Source organism: Fusarium oxysporum, chromosome VI (genome assembly GCF_013085055.1).
Source record: "Fusarium oxysporum Fo47 chromosome VI, complete sequence".
In the NCBI taxonomy this organism is placed as follows: domain Eukaryota; kingdom Fungi; phylum Ascomycota; class Sordariomycetes; order Hypocreales; family Nectriaceae; genus Fusarium; species Fusarium oxysporum.
In genome coordinates, this window is record NC_072845.1 from 2553124 (window position 1) to 2574546 (window position 21423).

The 21423-nt window shown below is 49.2% G+C and overlaps 5 protein-coding genes across 5 annotated transcripts; 3 read left to right on the plus strand and 2 right to left on the minus strand.

The window, feature by feature from the left end:
* Window positions 1-1685: 1685 nt before the first annotated feature.
* Window positions 1686-3610, plus strand: FOBCDRAFT_251379 (uncharacterized protein; the record flags this gene model as incomplete). The annotated part of the gene is made up of 7 exons (XM_054705078.1): window positions 1686-1757; window positions 1902-2039; window positions 2096-2222; window positions 2280-2394; window positions 2442-2514; window positions 2566-2661; window positions 2714-3610. The coding sequence occupies 7 exons, from the start codon at window positions 1686-1688 to the stop codon at window positions 3608-3610; spliced, it is 1518 nt and encodes a 505-aa protein (XP_054561053.1).
* A 558-nt stretch (window positions 3611-4168) lies between these two features.
* FOBCDRAFT_320759 (P-loop containing nucleoside triphosphate hydrolase protein) lies at window positions 4169-7859 on the minus strand (the record flags this gene model as incomplete). The annotated part of the gene is made up of 2 exons (XM_059612054.1): window positions 4842-7859; window positions 4169-4463 (listed from the first exon to the last, which is right to left on the minus strand). Exons 1-2 carry the CDS (start codon window positions 7703-7705, stop codon window positions 4169-4171), a joined length of 3159 nt encoding a protein of 1052 aa, XP_059465154.1. The 5' UTR covers window positions 7706-7859.
* Window positions 7860-9298: 1439 nt separating this feature from the next.
* FOBCDRAFT_42392 (uncharacterized protein) lies at window positions 9299-11369 on the plus strand. Its single transcript, XM_031186303.3, has one exon. It carries the CDS (start codon window positions 9637-9639, stop codon window positions 11152-11154), a length of 1518 nt encoding a protein of 505 aa, XP_031037438.2. The 5' UTR covers window positions 9299-9636; the 3' UTR covers window positions 11155-11369.
* A 1915-nt stretch (window positions 11370-13284) lies between these two features.
* On the plus strand, window positions 13285-16288 carry FOBCDRAFT_203206 (uncharacterized protein; the record flags this gene model as incomplete). Its single annotated transcript, XM_031186302.2, has 2 exons — window positions 13285-14157; window positions 14207-16288. 2 exons carry the CDS (start codon window positions 13285-13287, stop codon window positions 16286-16288), a joined length of 2955 nt encoding a protein of 984 aa, XP_031037437.2.
* Window positions 16289-17696: 1408 nt separating this feature from the next.
* Window positions 17697-21274, minus strand: FOBCDRAFT_294933 (glycoside hydrolase superfamily; the record flags this gene model as incomplete). The annotated part of the gene is made up of 6 exons (XM_031186300.3): window positions 17697-17803; window positions 17853-17936; window positions 17984-19212; window positions 19261-20541; window positions 20595-20713; window positions 20880-21274. 6 exons carry the CDS (start codon window positions 21272-21274, stop codon window positions 17786-17788), a joined length of 3126 nt encoding a protein of 1041 aa, XP_031037435.3. The 3' UTR covers window positions 17697-17785.
* Window positions 21275-21423: the final 149 nt, after the last annotated feature.

Here is a 21423-nt window from a genome sequence, read left to right on the forward strand (position 1 = left end):
GCAGAGGTGTTTTGGTGCCCTGTTGATGGAGATGGGCATCAAGGTGTCTTTTGTCGTGATCCTTTTGATTGTGATCAGATCGGATCATCTCATGCATGGCTAGTCATGCAGGCACTAGAAGACAAGGATGATTCATGATCAACCATCGTGAGTCTGGAAGTTGAAAAGTTTGACAAGACCGAGTAGTCAACGGTGAAGATTGTTATCCATTAAACTGCCATTCTTATATCATATAGCTGTATATACTCCGAGCGAGATTGAATCGTATGTTTCTCTGTAAATGGCCGATTTGAAGGATCATGAGGATCAGGTCTAGATGCACGGGAACTCAGCATTAACAGCAGAACCAAGGATGACCCTGCCTGTCAATACCAGGGCCTGGTATCTGCAAGGGACAAAGAACTGTTACAGGAATGTAGCTCGCTACACTTTGCATCATAACCAATCCTTCTCACCGATCTTTGATTCAGTTCGCAGCAATCTCACATGGCAGCCTCGTCTATCTCCAACAGAGCCAATGAGACATCTTCCGTCATTGTGAACAGACCTGCGGAAATAAAGTGCCCCTGGGACCTGTCATATGCGGACATAATACGGAAAGTCACCAAATACACGTGGAGTTTTTCATGACGATCAGTATCTGATAGAGACAGGTGAACAAACACTAAGTGGGCTGGCCGACTACCGTAAAATGGGGTTCTTCGGTTGCGCGGATCACACCTGAACGGAGAATAAACTGTAGCGCATAAACTATAGAGAAAGAAAAAATCTCGAATGGTTATAGAGGTTTCAATAATGGTTCGAGGTGAGAACCTATTCCTTGACCGAAATCCTTATGCAACGGTACTTGCGAATAAGGTTAAGAATAGACAACCCTGTTTGAACCCTGTTTGAACCCTGCTTCTTCACCAATTCCAATCCCTGCACCGATTACTGTGGGGAAATAGGAGGACTCATGAGCCGTGCATCTCCTCAATCATATCCCCGTTCAAACAAGGGTGGGGCCCCATACTAGTCTCGTCGAAAAGACGGGGGTTTACAGCCAACCGCATCAGAGGTCGGATTTGGACCGAGGTAGGCGAGGCTTTCAAGACTTAGATGTTGATGTTCAAGAGCTCTGATGCAATGCAGAAAATTGACAAGGTATAATCCAAGACAATGGTCCTCATTGTCAAGGATATTCCACGTGTATCGGAGTGCAACTGTGACAAGCTGCAGCTCAATCTTGAAGCCTCACAGACCTCCAGTGCTACGTAGTAACAATACGCAGTATGTGCTTCCTCATTCTGACCCTGTCTCCGGGTTGACGTGCTCATCTACGGTATCTCCTGGCATATCGGTGGAACCCATCCCAGCAATAGCTGTGCTGACTCTTCTACCCTTACGCTCCCAAGCTGCCACTAAACCACAACGAACATTACAAGACAGCATTAGGAATAATGCCTACTCTCCGGCCCCTCTCTCGCCCGAGCATCGCCCCGTCTCCTATTACCGAAGATAGGAGATCAACTAGTTCAGCTGAGGGGCGAGTAGTTCGTTTAATAACAAGACGATCTTCCTCGTCCGTGAACTGTAGATCGTTGCCTTTCTTCTTGTTTTGATAGAGCATATCATCTTTGTTCTATCACCGAGGGTATCCTTTCTCGTCTTGCCATTCTTTTGAGATATACGTTACACTTACAACCATGAAGCTTGGTATGTTGGCTACTGGTGCCGCCTATGGCACCACAATGCTTCCTTCTAGCCCTCAGCAGTGTGTAAGTCATGTCTCGAGTCAACCCCTCGTCGATCGACAATTCCTGATATACATTTAACCTGCATCTCGTTCTATTATTCCGCCACACTGAGAAACTGTTCTTATCTCTTCTATTACCTGCATAATGGCTAACGTCGCATCAAAGTGCACTGCTCTGCTGAAGGAGGCTGGTCTCTCCGACCTTGTCGTCACAAAGAACCAGTCACTTTACAATGAACGAATCGACTCCTACTGGTCGGTCAGTGCTGCCTTGCATCCTGACTGCATGGTATTGCCCAAGACGGTACGTAATCCGATTTGATGCGTCATTCCAACCTTGAGTTCTGACATGGTCCATAGCCCGATGATGTCTCAAAGGTCATGAAGGTCATCACCAAGAACCAATGCAAGTTCGGTGTTCGCGGTGGCGGCCATGGCAACTTTAAATTATCCAACTCTGTTGAGGAGGGCGTTACAATCGACTTCGGTAAGTTATAGGCGGCGAACCTCGTTATTTCATGACGATTCATGCTAAGAGCTGCAGGTTTCATGAATGGGACATCGTATGACGAAGAAAAGAACGTCGTGAGTGTGGGACCTGGTGGTCATTGGCAAGATGTCTACGACACTCTTATCCCATATGGTCTTGCCGTCGCTGGGTATGTCTATATATCCCAAATCTTCTCCTATTACTGACGCCCTATAGTGGTCGTGCCGGAACTGTCGGTGTTGGTGGTTTCGTAACAGGTGGAGGAAATTCCTTCTACTCTGCGTCTCATGTAAGTGATGGAAACACAGAAAGTACCCCCAACATCAACTCACATGTATAGGGAATGGCTTGTGATACAGTGGCGGGTTGGCAGCTGGTCCTCGCCAATGGTGAGATCGTTAATGCTAATGCTGAAGAGAATGCCGATCTCTGGCAGGTGAGTATCTCCATATTACAGCATTGAAACCAGCCATATTGACGTCAATTAGGCCATGAAAGGTGGCTCTGGAAACTTGGGTCTGATCACAAGAATAGACATGTACCCCATTGAGTTTGTCGACCGCAGCAACCCTTCCATCTGGGGTGGTAACCTTCTCTACAAGCCTGAGTCAGGCCCTGCAGTCATCGATGCACTCATTGATTTCACCGCCAACGTGCCCAAGGACGAAAACTCCAGCAGCATCGTTTACTGGGCTTATCTTCCCGCCTTAGCTGGTGGCACTATTCTCAACGCGGCTATAGAGAACACCAAGGGTGTGGTTAAGCCCCCTGCTTTCGACAGCTTCTATGCCATCCCTGATATTCAGGGTGACACTACTGTCACTGAAAAGCTTAGTAAGGTCACCAAGGATCTCGGTTCAGGCCAGCCTCCTCACTTCCGCAATGTCTGGTTCACAAGCTCCTTCAAGCCAAATGCTGAACTCCTGAACTATGTCGTTGAGAAGTACGACGAACTCAACCAGGCCCTCGAAGCTCTCATGCCCAGTGCCGAGTCAGAGCTCAATACACTCTGCATGTTCCAACCCATCACTAAGTCCATCGCCGAGAAGGGTGTTAAGAATGGCGGCAATGTCATGGGTCTAGACAAGTATACAGAGGACGGAGATGGTATCATGTTCCTCCTCACCTGGGCTGCCAAGGGTGAGACAAGCGAGGAGGCTGCTTTCCCTCTCCTCAAGGCTTATATGGACGACATCGAGACTAAGGCAAAGGAGATGAACGCTTGGTGGGCTTGGAAGTTTATCAACTATGCTCATCTCACACAAGATCCTCTGGCGACTGTTGGAGATGAGGCTCTTGCTAAGCTTCGTGCTGCCAGCAAGAAGTACGATCCTCAGGGTGTCTTCCAGAAGCTCCGATCTTCTGGTGTCAAGATTCCTTTTTAATCAGAATACTATATAGATAAGCATTAGAGGAATTATAGACTGTATGAATATTTGAATCATATAGATCTCTAGTCAAGTGTGTGAAGACGTTCATCAACGTACCTGATACTAATTTGATCTTGGCGAGATTTTCGTAAGATGAAAATAGTCCAAATGATATTACTACACTCCATAACTGTGTCCCTGTTACAATACTTGACTGACTTATGGTGAGAGTACTAGAATACTCGGTAGTAAGAATGCTGGGATTTAGGCGCTTCTCAAGGGAGGAGGTAAGAAAACTTAGGACCTCGATCCTATATAACAGAAAGACTTGGGTAAGTTTATTATATCTTAGTGGGCCTTTAGACCGGTTCACTCTAGCACCTTGATTTAGTTTTAGAGCTTTTATTACTCCCTGAGGATTATGTTGTTATTGTAATATTTTATATAGTATTGAGGTCAACCGAAATGAGATGAAGGTTCCACGTTTCTCTTCCGCAAAAGTCTATTATCAGCGATTCTCATGCGGCGTAATATTCAAAAGAGTTGAGCCATGCATGGTTCAGATGGTCCCTCTCAGTTCCTAACAATCTCCTCGCCGCCAAACCAAGTTCGAATAAGAGGCCAGTAGGTGTAGTGCAAATAAGCATCAACAGAGGCAACGACTGCGAGGCCTGCCAAGACATATCGACGATTCTGAGGAGAGGCATTCCTCCATTTCTCAACCAAGCTGGTAGACTTCCGGACATTGGGAGCGACGGTGCTTTTCATGGCTGTTGAGCTTGAGATGTACCTGCGAGCAGCTTGGCTGGCAGAGGTGGAGAGGCGGGTGGTGATGGTGATGGTGGGCAACATGATATTTTGTGGTGGTCTAATTGAAGGATTTCGGTTGGGGTTTGTATAAGTAAGTTCGGTTGCGCATGTGATTGAATTGTTTTTATCGAATTCTTCTTGCTGTTTTTTTCTATTCTACCAGAGTTGACAAACAGTCTATATATACTCTCAAGTGATATAACCCAAATACCAAATTCCGTTATGCTTAACCATAATGCCTAACGATCCCCACAACGCCTCGCTCAAACATAGCAGGCATTACTTCGAACCATCACAAATGATCTCATCGCATCAGCCACCTGGTCGCTTCGGTCGATTAATCGTCAGCGGTTTGAATGGTTTACGCAATCGATCCATTGAAGGCGCCGGCCCCAGACCAACTGGGCGTCTCACACCTCCATTAGGTTTTACAGACATGAATGTTGTCGCATGAAGACTTGAAGCAGGCTTGTTAGGCAATGCTTCTTCCTCGTCCTTTTTGTTCTCCTCTTCAGGCTCTTTTCTTGACGGCGGTCGCGGTGGTGAACTGGAGAAACAGGAGTAAGGCCTTCGAGAACCGGCGTCTACCTTTGGAACATTTGGTTTTGATAGAGGTCGTGCAGAAGGAAGTTTATGTTTTGCCAGCTCTGGATCGATCAATGGCTTTTGTGGCTCGGGCCCTGTTGGTAGTCTCACTGGCATACCATTCTGCCGTGACAAAGCAGACTGGTAGCGCACCTGTGCAAAGGACCTGGACTGCTGCTGCTGCTGCGGTAGAGGCTGAGGTTCGGGTGGAGGTCGAGGAGCATCTCTTCCATGGTTAAGCCAACCAAGCATACTCTTCTGCCCAACGCCTCTTTTCGTCGATCCCTTCTTTGGCCCTGGTTTTGAGCTTGCTGGTTGTGCTGCGGCTGCTGCTGCGGCTGCGGCATCTAGGGCAACTCTATGAGCTCCAGCGGTTGTGAACCCGGGTAAAGCAGAAACAGTGAAATCAGATGATTGTTCCATTGTTGTGGCATACTCTCTCTGCCAGGGAAGCTCATCTGTTTCATCGTAGGAGGTGACCGGGTGCGCCGTACGCTGGCGCTTGGGTGCCCGGGAGTAATGCCGGCCAGTCTCCTCGTCGTATCTATCGACGTTCTTCGGATCGACAGGATCAACAGGAAACCCGTCATCTTCAACTGAGAACATAGGAGGGAGTCTTCCGAATATTGCCTTCTCACCTGGGGCCTCTCGTCCCAAGATTTTAGCAACGCCCTCTACAACTGCTCGATCGAATGATGGCCCCTTCTTGGCGAAGACCTTGGATGCAAAAGGAGAGACAAACGGTGAGAGTTCAACCTTGCTGCTCATCCCTTGAGAACCGTAGAGTGGGCAGCTTAGGTACAATAGCGCTTGGGCTCGTGTCATTGCCACATAGAGGAGACGTCGTTCCTCATCTGTGTCTTCCGATCTTGAATGAGGTATTGACCCAGTATAGACGGAGGGCACGAAAACAACAGGCCACTCCAGCCCTTTCGCTGCGTGAATGGTCGATATAGTGATCAGCGATTTCTGGTCTTTTGTGTCGCCTTTGTTCTGTGCGTCCGATGCCAATGATACGTTGGCCAGGAACCGGCCTAGCATATCATCCTCTCTCACTTGATCCATATTCTCGATTTCAGGAAGTGCTTCTTCTTCTGGTCCGCCAAAATCTCTCATAAAATCGCTAACCAGATTAACAAACTCTTGAACGTTGGCCCATCGCTGTTCATGTTCTTCTGTGTATTCTTCCTCCAGATACTTCTTGAAATCAAGATGACCAATCAGTTGCTCTATCAAGTTGACCAGAGTGACAGGGCTGCTCTGACTAATTTGATCGGCTTCTTTTCGTAAGCTCGAGATGGTCCGGATGAGTTCTGTATTGAGCTTTTGCTCCATCTTTGGTCTGATATTGGTGATTGCTTTACGATTGCCTTTACAGTGCTTGAGAATCAAAGTCCAGAGGCTCATGTTGGTCTGCTCCGCCTCTTCAAGAAGAGATTTGATTGTTGCTTCTCCTATACCTCTTCTTGGCACATTGATGATCCTGGCCAGCGCATCGTTGTTGTCAGGCTGGCTCACTACACGGAGGTAATCTATCAAGACTTTAATTTCCTTTCGTTCATAGAATTTATGGCCTCCGATCATTCGGTATGCGACACCGGCTTTCCCCAGAGCTGATTCGATGTGTCGAGAAAGCGCAGCTGATCTCAGAAGAATTGCGACATCTTCAAAATTGAGCATATCTCCGAACATCATGATAACTCGCTTGATCTCAGAAACGACCCATTCGCCTTCAGACGACGAACTCTTCAGTGTTCTGAGAACCGGTCGCGCTCCCTTAGTGTGGACTGGCAGTAACACTTTCTGGTATCGCTTTTTGTCTTGTTGAATAACGTTGAGAGATACATCAAGGATGGATTGTGACGATCGATAGTTTTCTTCCAGGGAGATTTCATCTGTATCAGGATAATCTCTTAACAGCCGATAAAGGTTTCGAATCTCAGCTGAACGCCAACCGTAGATACTCTGATCAGGATCGCCTACAATCGTGATTCGCTGGCGTGCTTGGGCGAATAACTTCATCAGCTCATATTGAATGCCGTTTGTATCCTGGTACTCGTCGATAAGGACAGTCTGGACGTTGGAAACGCAAGCTGGGTGATCTCTCAACAGTTCGACACATTTGACCAGGAGATCATCATAGTCCAGCAAATTTGACCTTTTTAGTTGAGCTTGATACTCTTCATAGCATGTCCTTAGCGCCGGGTTCTCCTTTTTGCCTTTCTGCGTTGGAGCCGTGGCGGCATTTGGTCCCTTCGCTTTCTCTTTACTGATCCATGACCTCGCATGTAGCGGCTCAATACCAAGTTCCAGCCTCTTGCAGATTCTCTGGATGATCGCCCTCGAATCTCCATCGTCTGCAATTCCAAACTTCGAGTCTAGTCCGATGCGATTTCCGTATATAGACAAATATCTTCGGGCAATCGAGTGAAACGTTCCAAGCACAATCTTCTTTTCGAATTCCTCGCCTAGAGATTTTCCTATACGCTCTTTCATTTCTCTGGCGGCTTTGACAGTAAAAGTTGCGACGATCACGTCGGCAGGTCGATAGCCAACTCTTTGAATCAGCCATACTACTCGTGAGGTAAGAGTATGAGTCTTTCCACTACCGGGGCCAGCTAGAATTGCGACAGTCGATGCGGATGAAGTAACAGCTCGGCGTTGCGCCTCGTTCAACGACTGAAGAATCGCATCTTGTGTGGTCGAAGTGGGCATGCTGGGTACGTGGACGAATCCACGAATTGCTGTCGATTGGTCGAGGAGAATAGTATCATCGAAAATTCTATACCCATGCGAGATTGCTCGAATGGGATTACGGCGTGGTATTTTAGCCACCGGAGTCGCTGGTGATGTCTTCTTTTCGATCGAGGGGCTTTCGCGTTAATGAGAAGCAGGCATCGCGCGACGCGATGTACATTTTCGCGATGTCACGTGCAGTGCAACGCCTCTATGAGGTTGTAGGGTGGGTAGGACCAAAACATCATGAAGTAACATTTTACGTTCTGATATTATTATTGATTTCAATCAAGTACCTACTTTGTTCCTGTCTGACGGTTTATTCAGGATTCTTGTCCATCACTCACACATTTGCTCCTCACGTTTTTAAAGAGAATATTGTGCTTATGATGCTGGTCTTGCCCATAAATTCAATATCCTTCAGAATCATAACGAATTCCTATATTGACTCTATCAATGGGCAAAGCATTATGCCTGCGTGTCACATGCTCATTCTTCAGCTCTGTCAGATCTCGTTATCATCTTGGTCACATCCCCTTTACGCTAAGGCTTCCCCCGTCACTATCACTGTCACGATATGCCACATCAATCACCGCTAAAGAGTGACAAACAAAAGTCCAATGCTACGGTGATGTCCCACCCTGAGAGTTTTGTGGGACACCGTTGGCATTGTTACTCGAAAAGGTCGAACCCTTTGAAACATAATATTTCTATGGGTACTGTGAAACATTGCAGTCTGTTTAACAGTCAGGGACGCATTTATGATTGCACAGCTGATATGAACCGCCCAATTCCCCTGCACAGATGCTCACCGCACAGCGCCTGTTTTACATCTGTAACAAAACCCAACATGGTCCTGAATTATGATTGTCACGTCTCCAGTCAGCAATCACCAACCATATCACCAAAGTCACTTGTGCAGGGTAGCATGAAGCTATAGTCGTGCGATAGTAGTGCGACTTTACACAATAGGCGCCGTGACAGGTCTTTCTATTCGAGGGGATCGACACGAACATCACTAGCAATGCCGAGCTACCTAACGTCACACGAAGACGAGCATCCCATTCGAAGACTTTGGCACATCACATGATGAGAGGAAGAGTGGGAAATTCCACATGGTTCAGGGCCCGACAGCCTGGATGATGCAGGCAACACACACAATTGGGCCTCAAAGTGCCCCCCACTGACTAGACTGCATCGTCTATGCCGTTAGTTGAGTGATTGAAGAGTATCGTCACCAATCGCTGGGTCAATGGTTGTTGGTTTGACCCCGCAGATCCAGGAACGTGTGAGTCGGACAAGACCTCTCTTGTGATGGCGAAAAGCAAGGATCGCCCCGCCCCGCTTGGGACCCTTCAACGGCAGAAACGAGACAACCACAGAGAAGCTTAAAGCGAGAAAATATTGCAGTGCATCCCGGCATCTAGGATTCCAGAGCCAGCGATAGGTTATGGATGTGGGTATTGGTGGTTGGTAGTGAGAGCTAATGGCCAATCAGACAATGGCACACTATATCGCTCAGCGGTTAGCCATCCAACCACAGCTCGGAGATGGCCTCGTCACACTTGGGCCCTCACATATCGCCTGCAACCACTCTGTTGCCATCACCAAGGGTATCGAGCTATTCTCAGACGTATTCTCATGCATTCGGCCGCTATTCGACGACCGCCAGTTGACTGGCGTTGTCTGCTCAGCGACTCAGCGTCCAGCCCTGGATAGCTCAGCGGCTAACGCAGAGTGATAGACGATCATGACCCAGCCCGCTATATACCCCGTTGAGACCGCAAGTTCCCTCTTCCGTGCATGATGTTCTTCTCTAGTGTTTCGTCTCATCGTGTTCAGGAGGTCACATCGCACAAGCTGGCTCCTCCATAAAGAATAAGTGTCTCGCCTTGACCTTGTTTCCCACGATGCTTCTTGAGGGTGCTCGCTACTCACTACAACTCGGTCTACTTCTGCCTCTGTCACTCATTACAACAGCTCAGCCTGAGCCTGTTCTATCTTCGATACTCCAAGCCCGGGACACAGATAAGCCTTTACCAGGAGGACCAATTGACACAACCTATCTGCCAGCCCAGATTGGTGGTATAATCGGAGCATACGCTGTATCATTGGTGCTGGTCGCCATAACACTGCTTGCCCTATCAAAGAAGCGACGCGAACATATTGCAGCTGGACTTGACGAGGTCGACTTTGAAGTCCGGAAAGATATCGTCAGTCCCGACTTTCCTCCAACAGCTGTACCTACATCTCTGAATATCATCACGGACACCGAATTTGTCAAACCGAGCTTCCAGGACTCGCACGAAGGAAATCCATACATCTATCCATCGCCGGCTTCAAGTATTGGAGCCCCCGGAACTAATCCTTTTGTCGATCCCCGTGTTGTGGCAGTAGACAGACTCATGGCTCAATCTCAGCTTGAAGACATGTACAAGCATGTCCTGGAGCATGAGGATGCAAAGAAGCGAGGAGTTGTTTACGATGTTCCTCTTCCTCCCACTGCTCACCACCAACCACGCCCTTCAGCCTCGGCTTCCGTACTCTCTCTGAAATCTTCGACATCCTCGCCATCGAAGAAGGAGAGGAGCAAGCCAGCAACACTCAACCTTTCTGCTTCTCGCGAGGAGAAGAGCCAGTCAAGGACCTCCTCATTTCTCTCAGCGCTACGATCACCAAAGAAGAAGCAGATGAAGGGCATGAGCATCTCATCGCCTCTCATGACCCCTCAATCGGGTGAATTTCCTCGCTATGAAGGACAGGAGATGAGCGCGATTCCTCCCCGGCATTATGCTCCGGCTGCTCCTCCTCCGGTCCCTACTAATCAGGTCCCGTATGGTTCACCGGCCCTCCCGCCCAAGACCCATGCGTCGCTTCCGACCCCGGACATCTCGCCCGAGAGTGTTTTGAGCATCGATGAACGTATCGGAAGTCAACTTCCTTATCCTGGCCACGCCCGTACCGTATCGCATGCACCCAGCGAGCGTGATCCCGAGTCAGCAACTTCGGAACACTCTCAAGTACCACTGGTCGGCCTGCCATCGTCTCCCAAGCCCGGTTCAAGGTTCCCGTCTCTTCCCGCGTCACCCAAGCCTGGCCAGACATTCCACCGTGCCAACGCACCTTCAGCTGTGCGAACTGGTGGTTCTCTGCCATTGCGTGCCTACGAGCCTGCCATGGTTTCACCAAATACCATTGCGCAGACTACCAAGCAGACTGTGTTCGAGAGGAAAGGACCACTATCACCAAGCGGAGCAATGACTCCGCATACAGCTGGTGCAGTGCCTTATTCGCCTTATCAGCCCTTCACGCCATGCATGCCTGTGACACCTTCGCTTGTAACCAGGGAGGATCGGAAGAGAATGAAACGCATGGTACCTAAGACACCGACATTGGAGATGGTTCAGAGTTCGGATGATGTTTGGTAAACGAAATGATTGGAGTTTATGATTATTTAAAGGGGTCTACATTGCATTGTTTCCTTTGATGTCGTTGATATCAAGACATAGGGGTCTTCTCAGTTGGGGTTTACAGTATTTGGTTAGAGCTGGCCCATGGGCTTGCGGGGATGTAGTAACGGCCGCAAGGACCAGAACATTACTATTTGCATAAAATATTCACCTGTATATCATTTGTTTCTACCAAATCGACTTACTTTATGAGTTTACGTTGTTTTCGAACCTGTAGCGTCACACAACAGACGCGGTGTTTTCCATCTAATGTTACGCAGGCGCTAATATCTAGTATCAACTCTACGATCTCAAGATCTTGAATCGCCAATCGGAACAATTAACAAGATGCATGTGATGATACTTAAAAAGCAACAAGCGTTAAAACTAGAGGGTAACGCAAGGTTGATCGTTTGATCATCGGGATGGATTGGGGATAGTTAGGAGGAGGATTTAATATTGAGATCAGGATCATTTGGTGGCGGCGGGGACCATCTGAGAAGCGAGGATAGTGGCTCAGGAGCTGAAAGCTGAGTCCAAGACATGCAAGAATAGCCTGCGTTGTGTAACCCGAACTGATCTTCCGTTCAACGCGGATTGGCAGGGCGTCAATAGTTCGGTATCTGTATGTAGCTATCCGTCGCACAGTACCTGAGAGGGTTGCACCAGACGGGACATGACAGATTCGAGGGATTGATATCCAGGTTATTTCGGATTCTTCACAATGAACTCGTCTTGGCGACCGTTATACAGTCATTTAATTGGATACGTGATACTCAAATGCTCCCGAGTAACCGTCGCTTGGGTCTGGCCTTTGCCGGCTGGAATGTAATAATTGAGTTCCTGTGAACCACGGGACGCGAGACTGAGACTCGCGTGGCTAACCCGAGACAACTCAAGTAGCACCACGGTTTATGTTTTGTCTTTCAACAGTGTATTTTAGGGGGGAGATTTTGACAAAAGTGACTGAGATCTCATCTATTACGACTCGATCATGAGGATATTCTCTGCTCCTTGAGCCGAGTTTTTCAACAGAATTGAACTCCTGGGCGTCCTCGAGGGTCTCCCATCCCAATTTGATCAATCAAAGTTGGCTTGTGCTTGACGGGTTACTAGATTTGTGATTGTGTGCACAGTGCGGAATGCGCCTTAGATCCGAATGCGAGAGGGGTAGTCCTCTAACTAAAGTGGACCGTATTCCTCAGATCGCCAATACTGTACGGTCCAAGCCGTAACGCCCCCCCCTCGCCTGGAGACTTATCCCGTGCCAGTTGCTGGGCTTAGTGAGTACGCCATCAAAAGTCATCGACGTTCTGCACTGTATTTAGAGAAAACACTCAAATGCTAGTGGATCCCCTGAACTCATCACTCCAGTCCTTCTACAAAAGACGAGCTTGGCCAAGCGCGGACTTGACTAGGCGTCACTGGGCTGATATCCGGGTTCCATCGTACGATTTTCTACCCTCCTCTCAAACTGAATTCCTTGCATCCATCGCTCGTCTCCGAATCATCGCCCAAATCGCTTATTCTTCCATCAGCAATTTTACCTGCTACTCGTTGCCAGTCGAACCATAATCGCGAGACTGCGCTTCTCTTCCCTTGTTGTAGAACCCCTGTACTGCCCTTTCTCACCTGTCAACCGTTCGGCAACACCCGTTCAATCATTCGATCAGAGAGTCATTGAGACAACCATCGATTCATTCTGTGGCTGCAGCACGCCCTCACCACCGAACCTCTCTATCTTATCCACCGATTGATCGCCTTAGCAGAGGCTACAGGCCTGTCGACTATTGCAGGCTGACCCTCAGCACAGCCTGTAGCTGTAGCTGGAGCCGTAGCTGGAGCCATAGCCAGTAGCTGAGGCTATCGCGGTCAAGTCCACTCCTCGGCCGAGAGACTCAATTGAACAGGCCACGCCGGGAATAGAGGCCAATTCAACCCAACTGGACAGACAACATCGACCCTTGCTCTTTGTATCGTCGGCCAAAGGCCCTCGTCTTCCCGAAAGGCCTCGCTCGACCACGGCGACTCCTTCGGGGTCACCCCAAGCACTGGGTCTCTCAATCAGGCCATCGCAACTGCATTGCATGGTGCTGGCCTATCCCCATCATGCCCGGCTCCCGCTTCTCCGACATGGCCGACCATGATTCTACCAACAGCCTCTATGGCCTTCAAGATCCGAATCTAGGTGGTTTCGTCGATGATGGCTCGGTCGTGAAATCCGACCCCTCCTCAACCTCCCTGCCCAACGATTCCTCCCGTCCCCAGACCCAGCAACAATACTACGACGCTGCATGGCAGTTCACCGGCACGCCCCCTTACGACTCGTACGACCCCTCTAGCAGCACCGCACCTCCTGCTCAAACCAGCTATCAACCTTCTCCTTGGAATCTCGCTTTCGGTCAGGATCAGCAGAACCTTCAACAGCTTCCCATCTCTACCGGCATCGACGGCCTTCCGGCAACCACTCTCAGCCCCGAATCAATCTACGCCGCTTCAAATCCTTCCCTGCGACAGGCTAGTTTCAACGACAACACCGTACTTCAGCCAGCCCTTATCAGCCATCTGACTCCTGCTCTGCAGGAGAAGCTGCGCAACATCGCCATGCCGCCACATCTCCAATACCACTCACCGAAGAGCGCCTCTAGCCCGGACTCGGCAAATGGCGAACTCAGAAGGGGTGTTTTTTCGTCACCGGATCCCGCCGATGGATCTTCGAAAGCATCGCGAAAGCGCAAGTCTTCCGCCGACCCTGAGGACGAAGAGGAAGAGGAAGAGGATGGCGATCAACCAGTGAAGAAGACCGCCCATAATATGATTGAGAAGCGATATCGAACCAATCTGAATGACAAGATCGCCGCTTTGAGAGATAGCGTTCCCAGTCTTCGCATCATGTCGAAGAGCGCGCGAGGTGAAGACACGACTGAAGATCGCGAGGAACTCCATGGTCTGACCCCAGCTCATAAGCTGAACAAGGCTACAGTACGCTGTGCTCTTTCTAGCGATATAACTCACGCTAATCCCTGGATAGGTTTTAAGCAAGGCGACTGAATATATCCGACATCTCGAGAAGCGTAACAATCGGCTACTCGACGAAAATGGTGCTATGCAAGCCCGAATTGCCGCCTTCGAAAAGCTTTTCATGGCCGGGGCGATGAATGGCGCCATCAGCCCTCTTCAGCAACCACCTACGCCAATCCAATATGCACAGGATGCGCAGCAGTTTGTCGGAGGCCCGTCACAGGACGGCAACGCGCAACCAGGAGGAATGATTCAAGTTCCCGATGATATGAAGAGAATCATTACGCAACAAATGGCTTCTGGCCAACCATATCCTGTACCCCAACAACAGTTTCGCGGTGGAAATCCCGCGCTCATTCGACAGCAGCAGCTTCAACAGCAACAGCAAATGCAGCAAGGTCGGTGGAACAATGCCGGCCCTTACTTTGGTAAATTGATGGTCGGCTCACTTGCCGGTCTCATGATTCTGGAGGCGATGCGTGAGGATGAAGTCAGCAATGAGAAGCCTGAAGGTCGTGGTTTGTTCGCTATGCCTATTCAGCTTCTGAAGAGTGCAGCGAGCGGCCTCGACTTGACCGTCGGAGGCTATCATCTACATACTTCACTTCGAATTATTCTCCTACTTGGAACATTCCTTTGGGTGTTTGTTCCTTCGCTATTCACACAAGCTCCACAAAAGTCGAAGAAACCACAAGTCGGGGTCCTTCAGGCAGCGCCATCGCTCGCTTCACCAATTCATGTCCGCCGACAAGCTTGGCTTACCGCTATCCAGACCGTATGGGTCCCTCGTCACAATTTCTTCCTCGAGGCGGCAGCTCTCATCTTGAAGACTCTCAAGCTCAGCCTCCGAAATGCAATTGGAGTTCATGGTTATCAAGCAATCACCGGTTTGACTCAGGAGCAGGAAACCGCTCGTGTCCAGGCCTGGAGCATTGCTCTTGACTCGCAGTTGGCTGGCGGCGACGTTGAGATCAACAAGAGCCGTCTTATTCTCACACTCCTCGCTTCCGGCACTCTCCCCGACACTCCTGCTAGGCTCATGCTCAAGGCCCTCCATATTCGCGTTCTTCTCTGGGACCTGAGCCAGAATCGACTTCAACTTGGGGCAATCAACATCGTCGCTGCCAAACTTGCTCGTAGCAAGTGGAACGAGGCCCGTCAGCTGAATCGTCTCCTTACTCAACTTCACCGCGAGTCCTCCGAGCAGCATGACGACGATTTGCCCGAACATCTCGCTCTGTTAGTTGAACAAGACTGCGATGAAGTGCTCAACGACGATGTTATTCAGCGAGCGCACAACCTGGCTTTCAATACCGATACTGATTACAACGTTGTGACCCCTATGGATGGCATGGATTCTGTTGTTGATGATACCGCTATTGGATCTCCCCTTGATGCTGTTGCTGCCTGGTGGTCGACCCAATTCCTACACCGAACTTTGGTCGCCACATTGGAAAGGGACGAAGAAACGCTCAGCACTAAGGTAGAAGATATCGAACTCACCATCAAGGCTGCACCCTTGGGATCAACCGCACAGGCTCGGGCTATCGTGGCACGAGCAGTTCTCGTTGATAAGGCACGCGGCGCTAACATCGCCTCTGCCTTGCAATCAATGGGCAACGAAAAGGTCGATGCTCTCCTGAGCTCTTCCATTTGTGTCGTTGACTCAAGCTTCCAGGCTTCTACTCCCGATCTCCGACTTGCCCTACGATGCGCCATGGCCATCGCTCACCTCCGACGCGTCGAATGCACTCCTGGAAGCACCCACCAAGGACTCCGTATGATTGAGTCAATCATGACTCGTGGCAACGCCCTGCAGATGTCTCTTCTTGGATGCACCGCAACCCTCGAGTTGATGGAGGAGCTCTACGAGCACAAAGCAGCAGCTGAGACCTTCCAGGCCTCTCTTGAGCGACTATCTGGTGGTCTTCGTCTATGGATGGGCGGATCTCCCGGGGAGAAGTGTGGCGTTGCTTCTGATGTACGAGAGAAGGTCGTTAGCCGGTGCCTGGCCATCAACAAGAGCGTGGTGGGAATTGATTCGGATACCGGCTACGGAAGCCTTGATGAATGTGAAGATGACGGATGTTAGACGACCAGGAGCAACTTTCCCCTTTTACTTTTCATTTTTATAAGCGACATACACACCGATACACTTTTCCGCCATTCCACTTCGATCACCTCTTCACGATCTATTCTGCTTGTTGCTCTTCCGAGATGACTATCTGTACGAAAACGGTTATTAGATTGGTGGGAAATCCCGGTGCTTATTATTCACGGAGTTTTAACTTGGCAACGGGTAAAAGGACAATCAAACAATACATGGCGAAGGACATATTATTTTTAACGGACTTTCTGATGGACTCAGCATATGCGGAAGTGTGTTGAAGTGTTTCGACAAACAAAGATATTTTTCCTTATTCTCATTCAAAGTACATTGTTATGGCTTAATTCCCTGCTATCGTGTGTCGTGATATTTGCTGCTGAGTGGCGTGGTGAGCAGTCAGAATTGTTTAACAGAGGAGTTCAAAGCGATCTCAAGATGGGGTATCCGCGGAAGATACAATAGTATGAGTCTTGAAGGGCCTTAAACCAAAGCTGACGTAGGCTCATCATGCTTCTTCATAGGGAGGGGAGGAGACTTTGACTAAGATGGAACTTGCAAATTCTAGAATCAAAGGGACCTTGACTCAGATTGAGAGCAGTCCTACAAACAAGAGTTCTGAAGACACAGATAGATGATCTCGAGCGACCTGAGGACACTGAGCTGAGCCTCACATTCAAGGGTAAGTGCACGATATGAAGACTCCAGCGATGTTACCGGCCAGGAGGACGAAGAATGCTTATCGCCGGTCCAACTGAGTATTCTGACGGTAAACTACAACAGTGGGCATCCTAGGATGAACACCCGGAGACCCTATTCAGCACGACGACACCGAGCAATTTGCCAAGTCTCCTAATGCCCTGATATTGGTTGAATTCGAATGGCTGGACAATACCAACTAAGAGCATGAATATTGACTTGGCGACCGATGCCTGACAAGCACTGGACAAGCTTGATACCAATTCAAGTGTTTAGATGATTTGAGAAACCATGCCAGAAGTTACCAACCTATCTTTAGAAGAGATCCAATCATTTGGTTCACCAAATTCACATGGTTCTGCTGACACTCAAGAACAAGAATAGCTTTCCCGGGGAGCCTCGCAATATCTTCTGCCTAGTGTTCATCTCTAGGGCATCAGGCCGTGCATGACATTCGAGTACAGGGAAATTTGAGACCGTTTTATAGTAGATTATGGCCAAGTCCAAAACCCCTTGCCGAAAGAGGGACTTAGCTTTCTGACTGGGATGGAGTGTTACGTTGATACTGGCGACTTCACTGCCAACACCAAGAAGTCTTCCTTCAAAGACTCGATGCAAGAACTGGGAGACGGCGTGGGAGAATATCATCGAAGTGTAGAATAATGAGGCATGACCTAGGATGTAGCAAAGCTTACAACGCATATTATTCAAGGCAGCATGTACTTCATTCGCTAATCATAAATTTCCCGGTAGATTCGTGATAACACATCCATCGTGTTCCCTTATTTATACTATGTTGGAAAACTGTTGTTTGTCAGTAGCTGTTGTAGCTTTAGAAGTGAGGGATAATTACATTCTCTGGGGAGTTTGTGATTTCCTCGAACTCTTGGAGTGTCTCAAAGCCCATCGCTGTGAGGGACTCAGTATCATCCACAACCTGATTTGTTAGCGACATTGAAACATTGGGGAGGATGGCTGACTTACGCAACCAAGGACCACTTTTGTAGCTTTGTGACTCCTGGCCTGACGAATGCCCATGAGCGTCAAACCTTGCAAGACGAGGGTTGTTTGTGGTCCAGGAGGTACAACTGGAGCAATGATGCCGCCGATGTCCTCAGAGCGTGATACCAATGAAGGAATATGAGTTTCCAATGGACTGCGCTGCTTGCAAACAATGATTGTGCCCAACAAGGTACCTGTCGCGTCCTTGGCCCGGACAATCCCACTCAACTTCGATTCTGACAGCGCATGACGGTACAGTTCTAATACCTCGGGGTTTGCGTTGTTACGGACATGGCTGAGAACACCATCCGCGTTGTCCAAATCATGAATCAGGTCAAAGCTGATACCGGCTCTCTGTATGCTCTGGGACAACCCTTCTGGGGCAGACCAGCTTGCCACTTCCCGTAAAATCATGTTTGATACGCGTCGTGGAAACTGGACATCCCAGCCACTGTTCGCAAACCACTCTTTGATTGTGTTGACCTCGACATCATTGGGAATGCCCAGGAAAACTCCAGGAAACGCTGACCCTATCTGGACTTGCTTAATTCCTCGTCGCTGCATGAGACTTCTGAGCGCCCGTCGATGAAGCGACCTTCCGATCGATACATCCCGTTTGGTGGGTTCGACAAAGACACCCCCAAGGATACCAACACCGTGAACAAAGTAAGTAGCAGCAAAGCCGTACAACGCGTTGGTGCTGCTATTTCTAACCACAAAATGTGACTCGGCAATATTGGCATTATTGAGCTGAAAGGAAGCAGCAGTTGTTGTGCGTAGAAACTGCAGGTCTGGTGCGCTTGCTCGGTGAACAGCTCGAAGTAGGTCGTTCAAAGCAGATGCGTCACGTTTCGCACTGTATTCTTCTACCAGCCAGTGCTGTCTGGACTTGAGAACCTTCTTGCTCTTGCGCAGTGTACCGGGGAGCGTCCCAAGGGGTGCAATTTCTCCAACTAGTGTCCTTGCAAGAGCATGGAGAGCGTTCTCGGTGAAGTCGAAGGTGCAGAGGTATGTGCCAATGGATTTATCCATTGCAAAATCATACGGAGAGCTGACTGCCACTACAATCAGTTGCTTTTTTTGACCCCTGGTTCGAAGCATAGAGCACATCATATCAACGTGCTTAGTGAAACCAGCTTGATAAAGGTTTCGATTGGCATCAGCCGTGACAATAATGATACAAGATGCTCTGTGGATCAGGTTTTCGTGAACTAAATCTGGTCAGAAGGAATTTCATCTACTGAAAATAAGAGTGTTACCTGGACGAACTCCATTAGCCGTATAGCTTGTGTGAAGTAACTTTTCATTACGAGCTCGAGCGAGAGACTTGCCAAATTCTCGGAAGACACCCTCTCCACTCAATATCGCGCTTCGGTCACGACCATTATGCGCCCACATCTCATGTTGTCCTTCTGCTTGGTTCTGGCTGTCTTTGGCTGCCAGTAACTTTTTGGTGAGTGAAGATGCAGGCAGCGGCTTGACTAAAGGGGTCAACAAGAGGAGCTCTTCTCCAGGATGCATTGAGGCTGTGAGTGGGATAAGTTTCTCCTTATCTCGAATGATTGTGATGGAATCATCGTAGGCTTGGAGTGATAGAGCAAGATGAGATGGATGAAGTTGAGAAAGCAAAGAAATGCCTGGAGGGTTCAACGCCTTCTCCCAAGAGGTACAGGTCGATTTCAGGTTAAGTACCCTTCTCAGAGAGGTAAAAATTCGCTCCTTCGTCACAATGCCATTTTCATAACCGAGCTTCAGGCCTTTGATAGCTTCAAGTTGGACGTCATAGGCACGGCAGAGGAGGACAAGGTCACAGCCTGCTTCGACGGCCATGATAACACCATTCTGGACACCAAGTTCATGACTGAGAGCCTCCATCTCCAAGCACTCTGAAATTGCGACCCCGTTGAATCCAAGCTCATCGCGTAGGAGCTCATCCACAACTTGATCTGAAAGACAAGCATGACTCACATTCATGGACGGATTGGATATGCCGCAGCCTCCAATGAACATAGCATCTAATTTTCCCGAGGCAACGGCATTTCGGAATGGAACCAGAGCGCTGATGCTGAGTTCCTCTAGTGTTTGAGTGATAATGGGCACATCTAGGTTTGAGCCCAGAAAGTTCAGATTTCCGTACGATGGGAAATGCTTTCCACATGAAGCAATTCCAGCATCTCGAATTCCTCGTAGAGCCGCCAGGCCATATTGTGATACTTCTTGGGGGTCGTCTCCGGTAGCACGCACTCCCAAAGGCTGGTAGCGAGCATTATTCAATACATCAAGGACGGGTCCTAGCATGAGGTTGACACCGCATGCCGAGATCTCAGTAGCAGTAGCCTTTGTCACTTCATATGCTAGGTCGGCCCGACCAGTAGCTGCGACGCCCATGGCACTGGGAAATTGGCATACGTAGTCTTCGTCAAAAAGACTGTTGACTCCTCCATTCTCCTGATCGAGGGCGATGAGAAGAGGTTGTAAATGACCAGCATTTTTAGCAATGGTCTGTAATTCCTGGACCAGCTCTGCTGTTTGCTGAGCAGCTTGGCAATGTTAGAGTAATGAAGCAAGACACGTGTCTGGAAGTAGAGCTCACATTTAAGGTTCTTGGCTGTAAGTATAATGGAACCCAGGTGATGATCCTCAATGAGGCTCCTGATCTGGGGGGTAACTTCAGTGCCATCCCAGCCCATAATCAGGATCTGCCCAATGGCACTACCGAACAGCCAGTTAGCATCATGATGTCGAGTGAGTGAATGAATGAAATTCTCCGAGATTCGGAGCCGAAGAGTGGAGAGACGGCCCTTGACATCCCGCGCCGTCCGGGAGACGCGACTCGACGGGACTGACAGGAAGTGAGGTGAGGTGAGTGGGTACGTACCGGTCAAGATCTTGCCATGCTGGATCCAGGTCACTATTGTCTGTATGGGCCATGATGGTTGGGCGGCGTCGATGCCTCGTCACATGGTACTTTGATCTCTTCTGCTGTGGTTCTGGCTCATCCCTTGATGGCCCCGCGTGCTTGAGGTAACGATGAGATGCATTGACACTGCGGTAGCCTTCTCGAGAGGATGAGCTAGACGTTGACCCAGCAGGAGGAGGGGCCATTGGAGTGGAGGTGGAGTGTTGCCGACCGCCTAAACCTCGGCTGACGCGATTGATGTATATTGATTGGTCAGTTGTGGAAAGAGCCAGCTGTTGGGCGATAGGGAAGTGGGGTCGTCCTGTTTCGTTGGCTGTTTCTGATGGCAGGCGATTTGATGGGTTACGCCCCATGAGTTAACGTTACATGGAACAACAGCAACAAATGGTCGGCGACAAAGAGGTCCGTTTCACGTTGTGTTGCGACGCGAGAGATTGAACCAGGTAAGGATGAACATTACTTCTGAGGCAAAAATGGACGGATGGCATGGTCTTTGTATTCC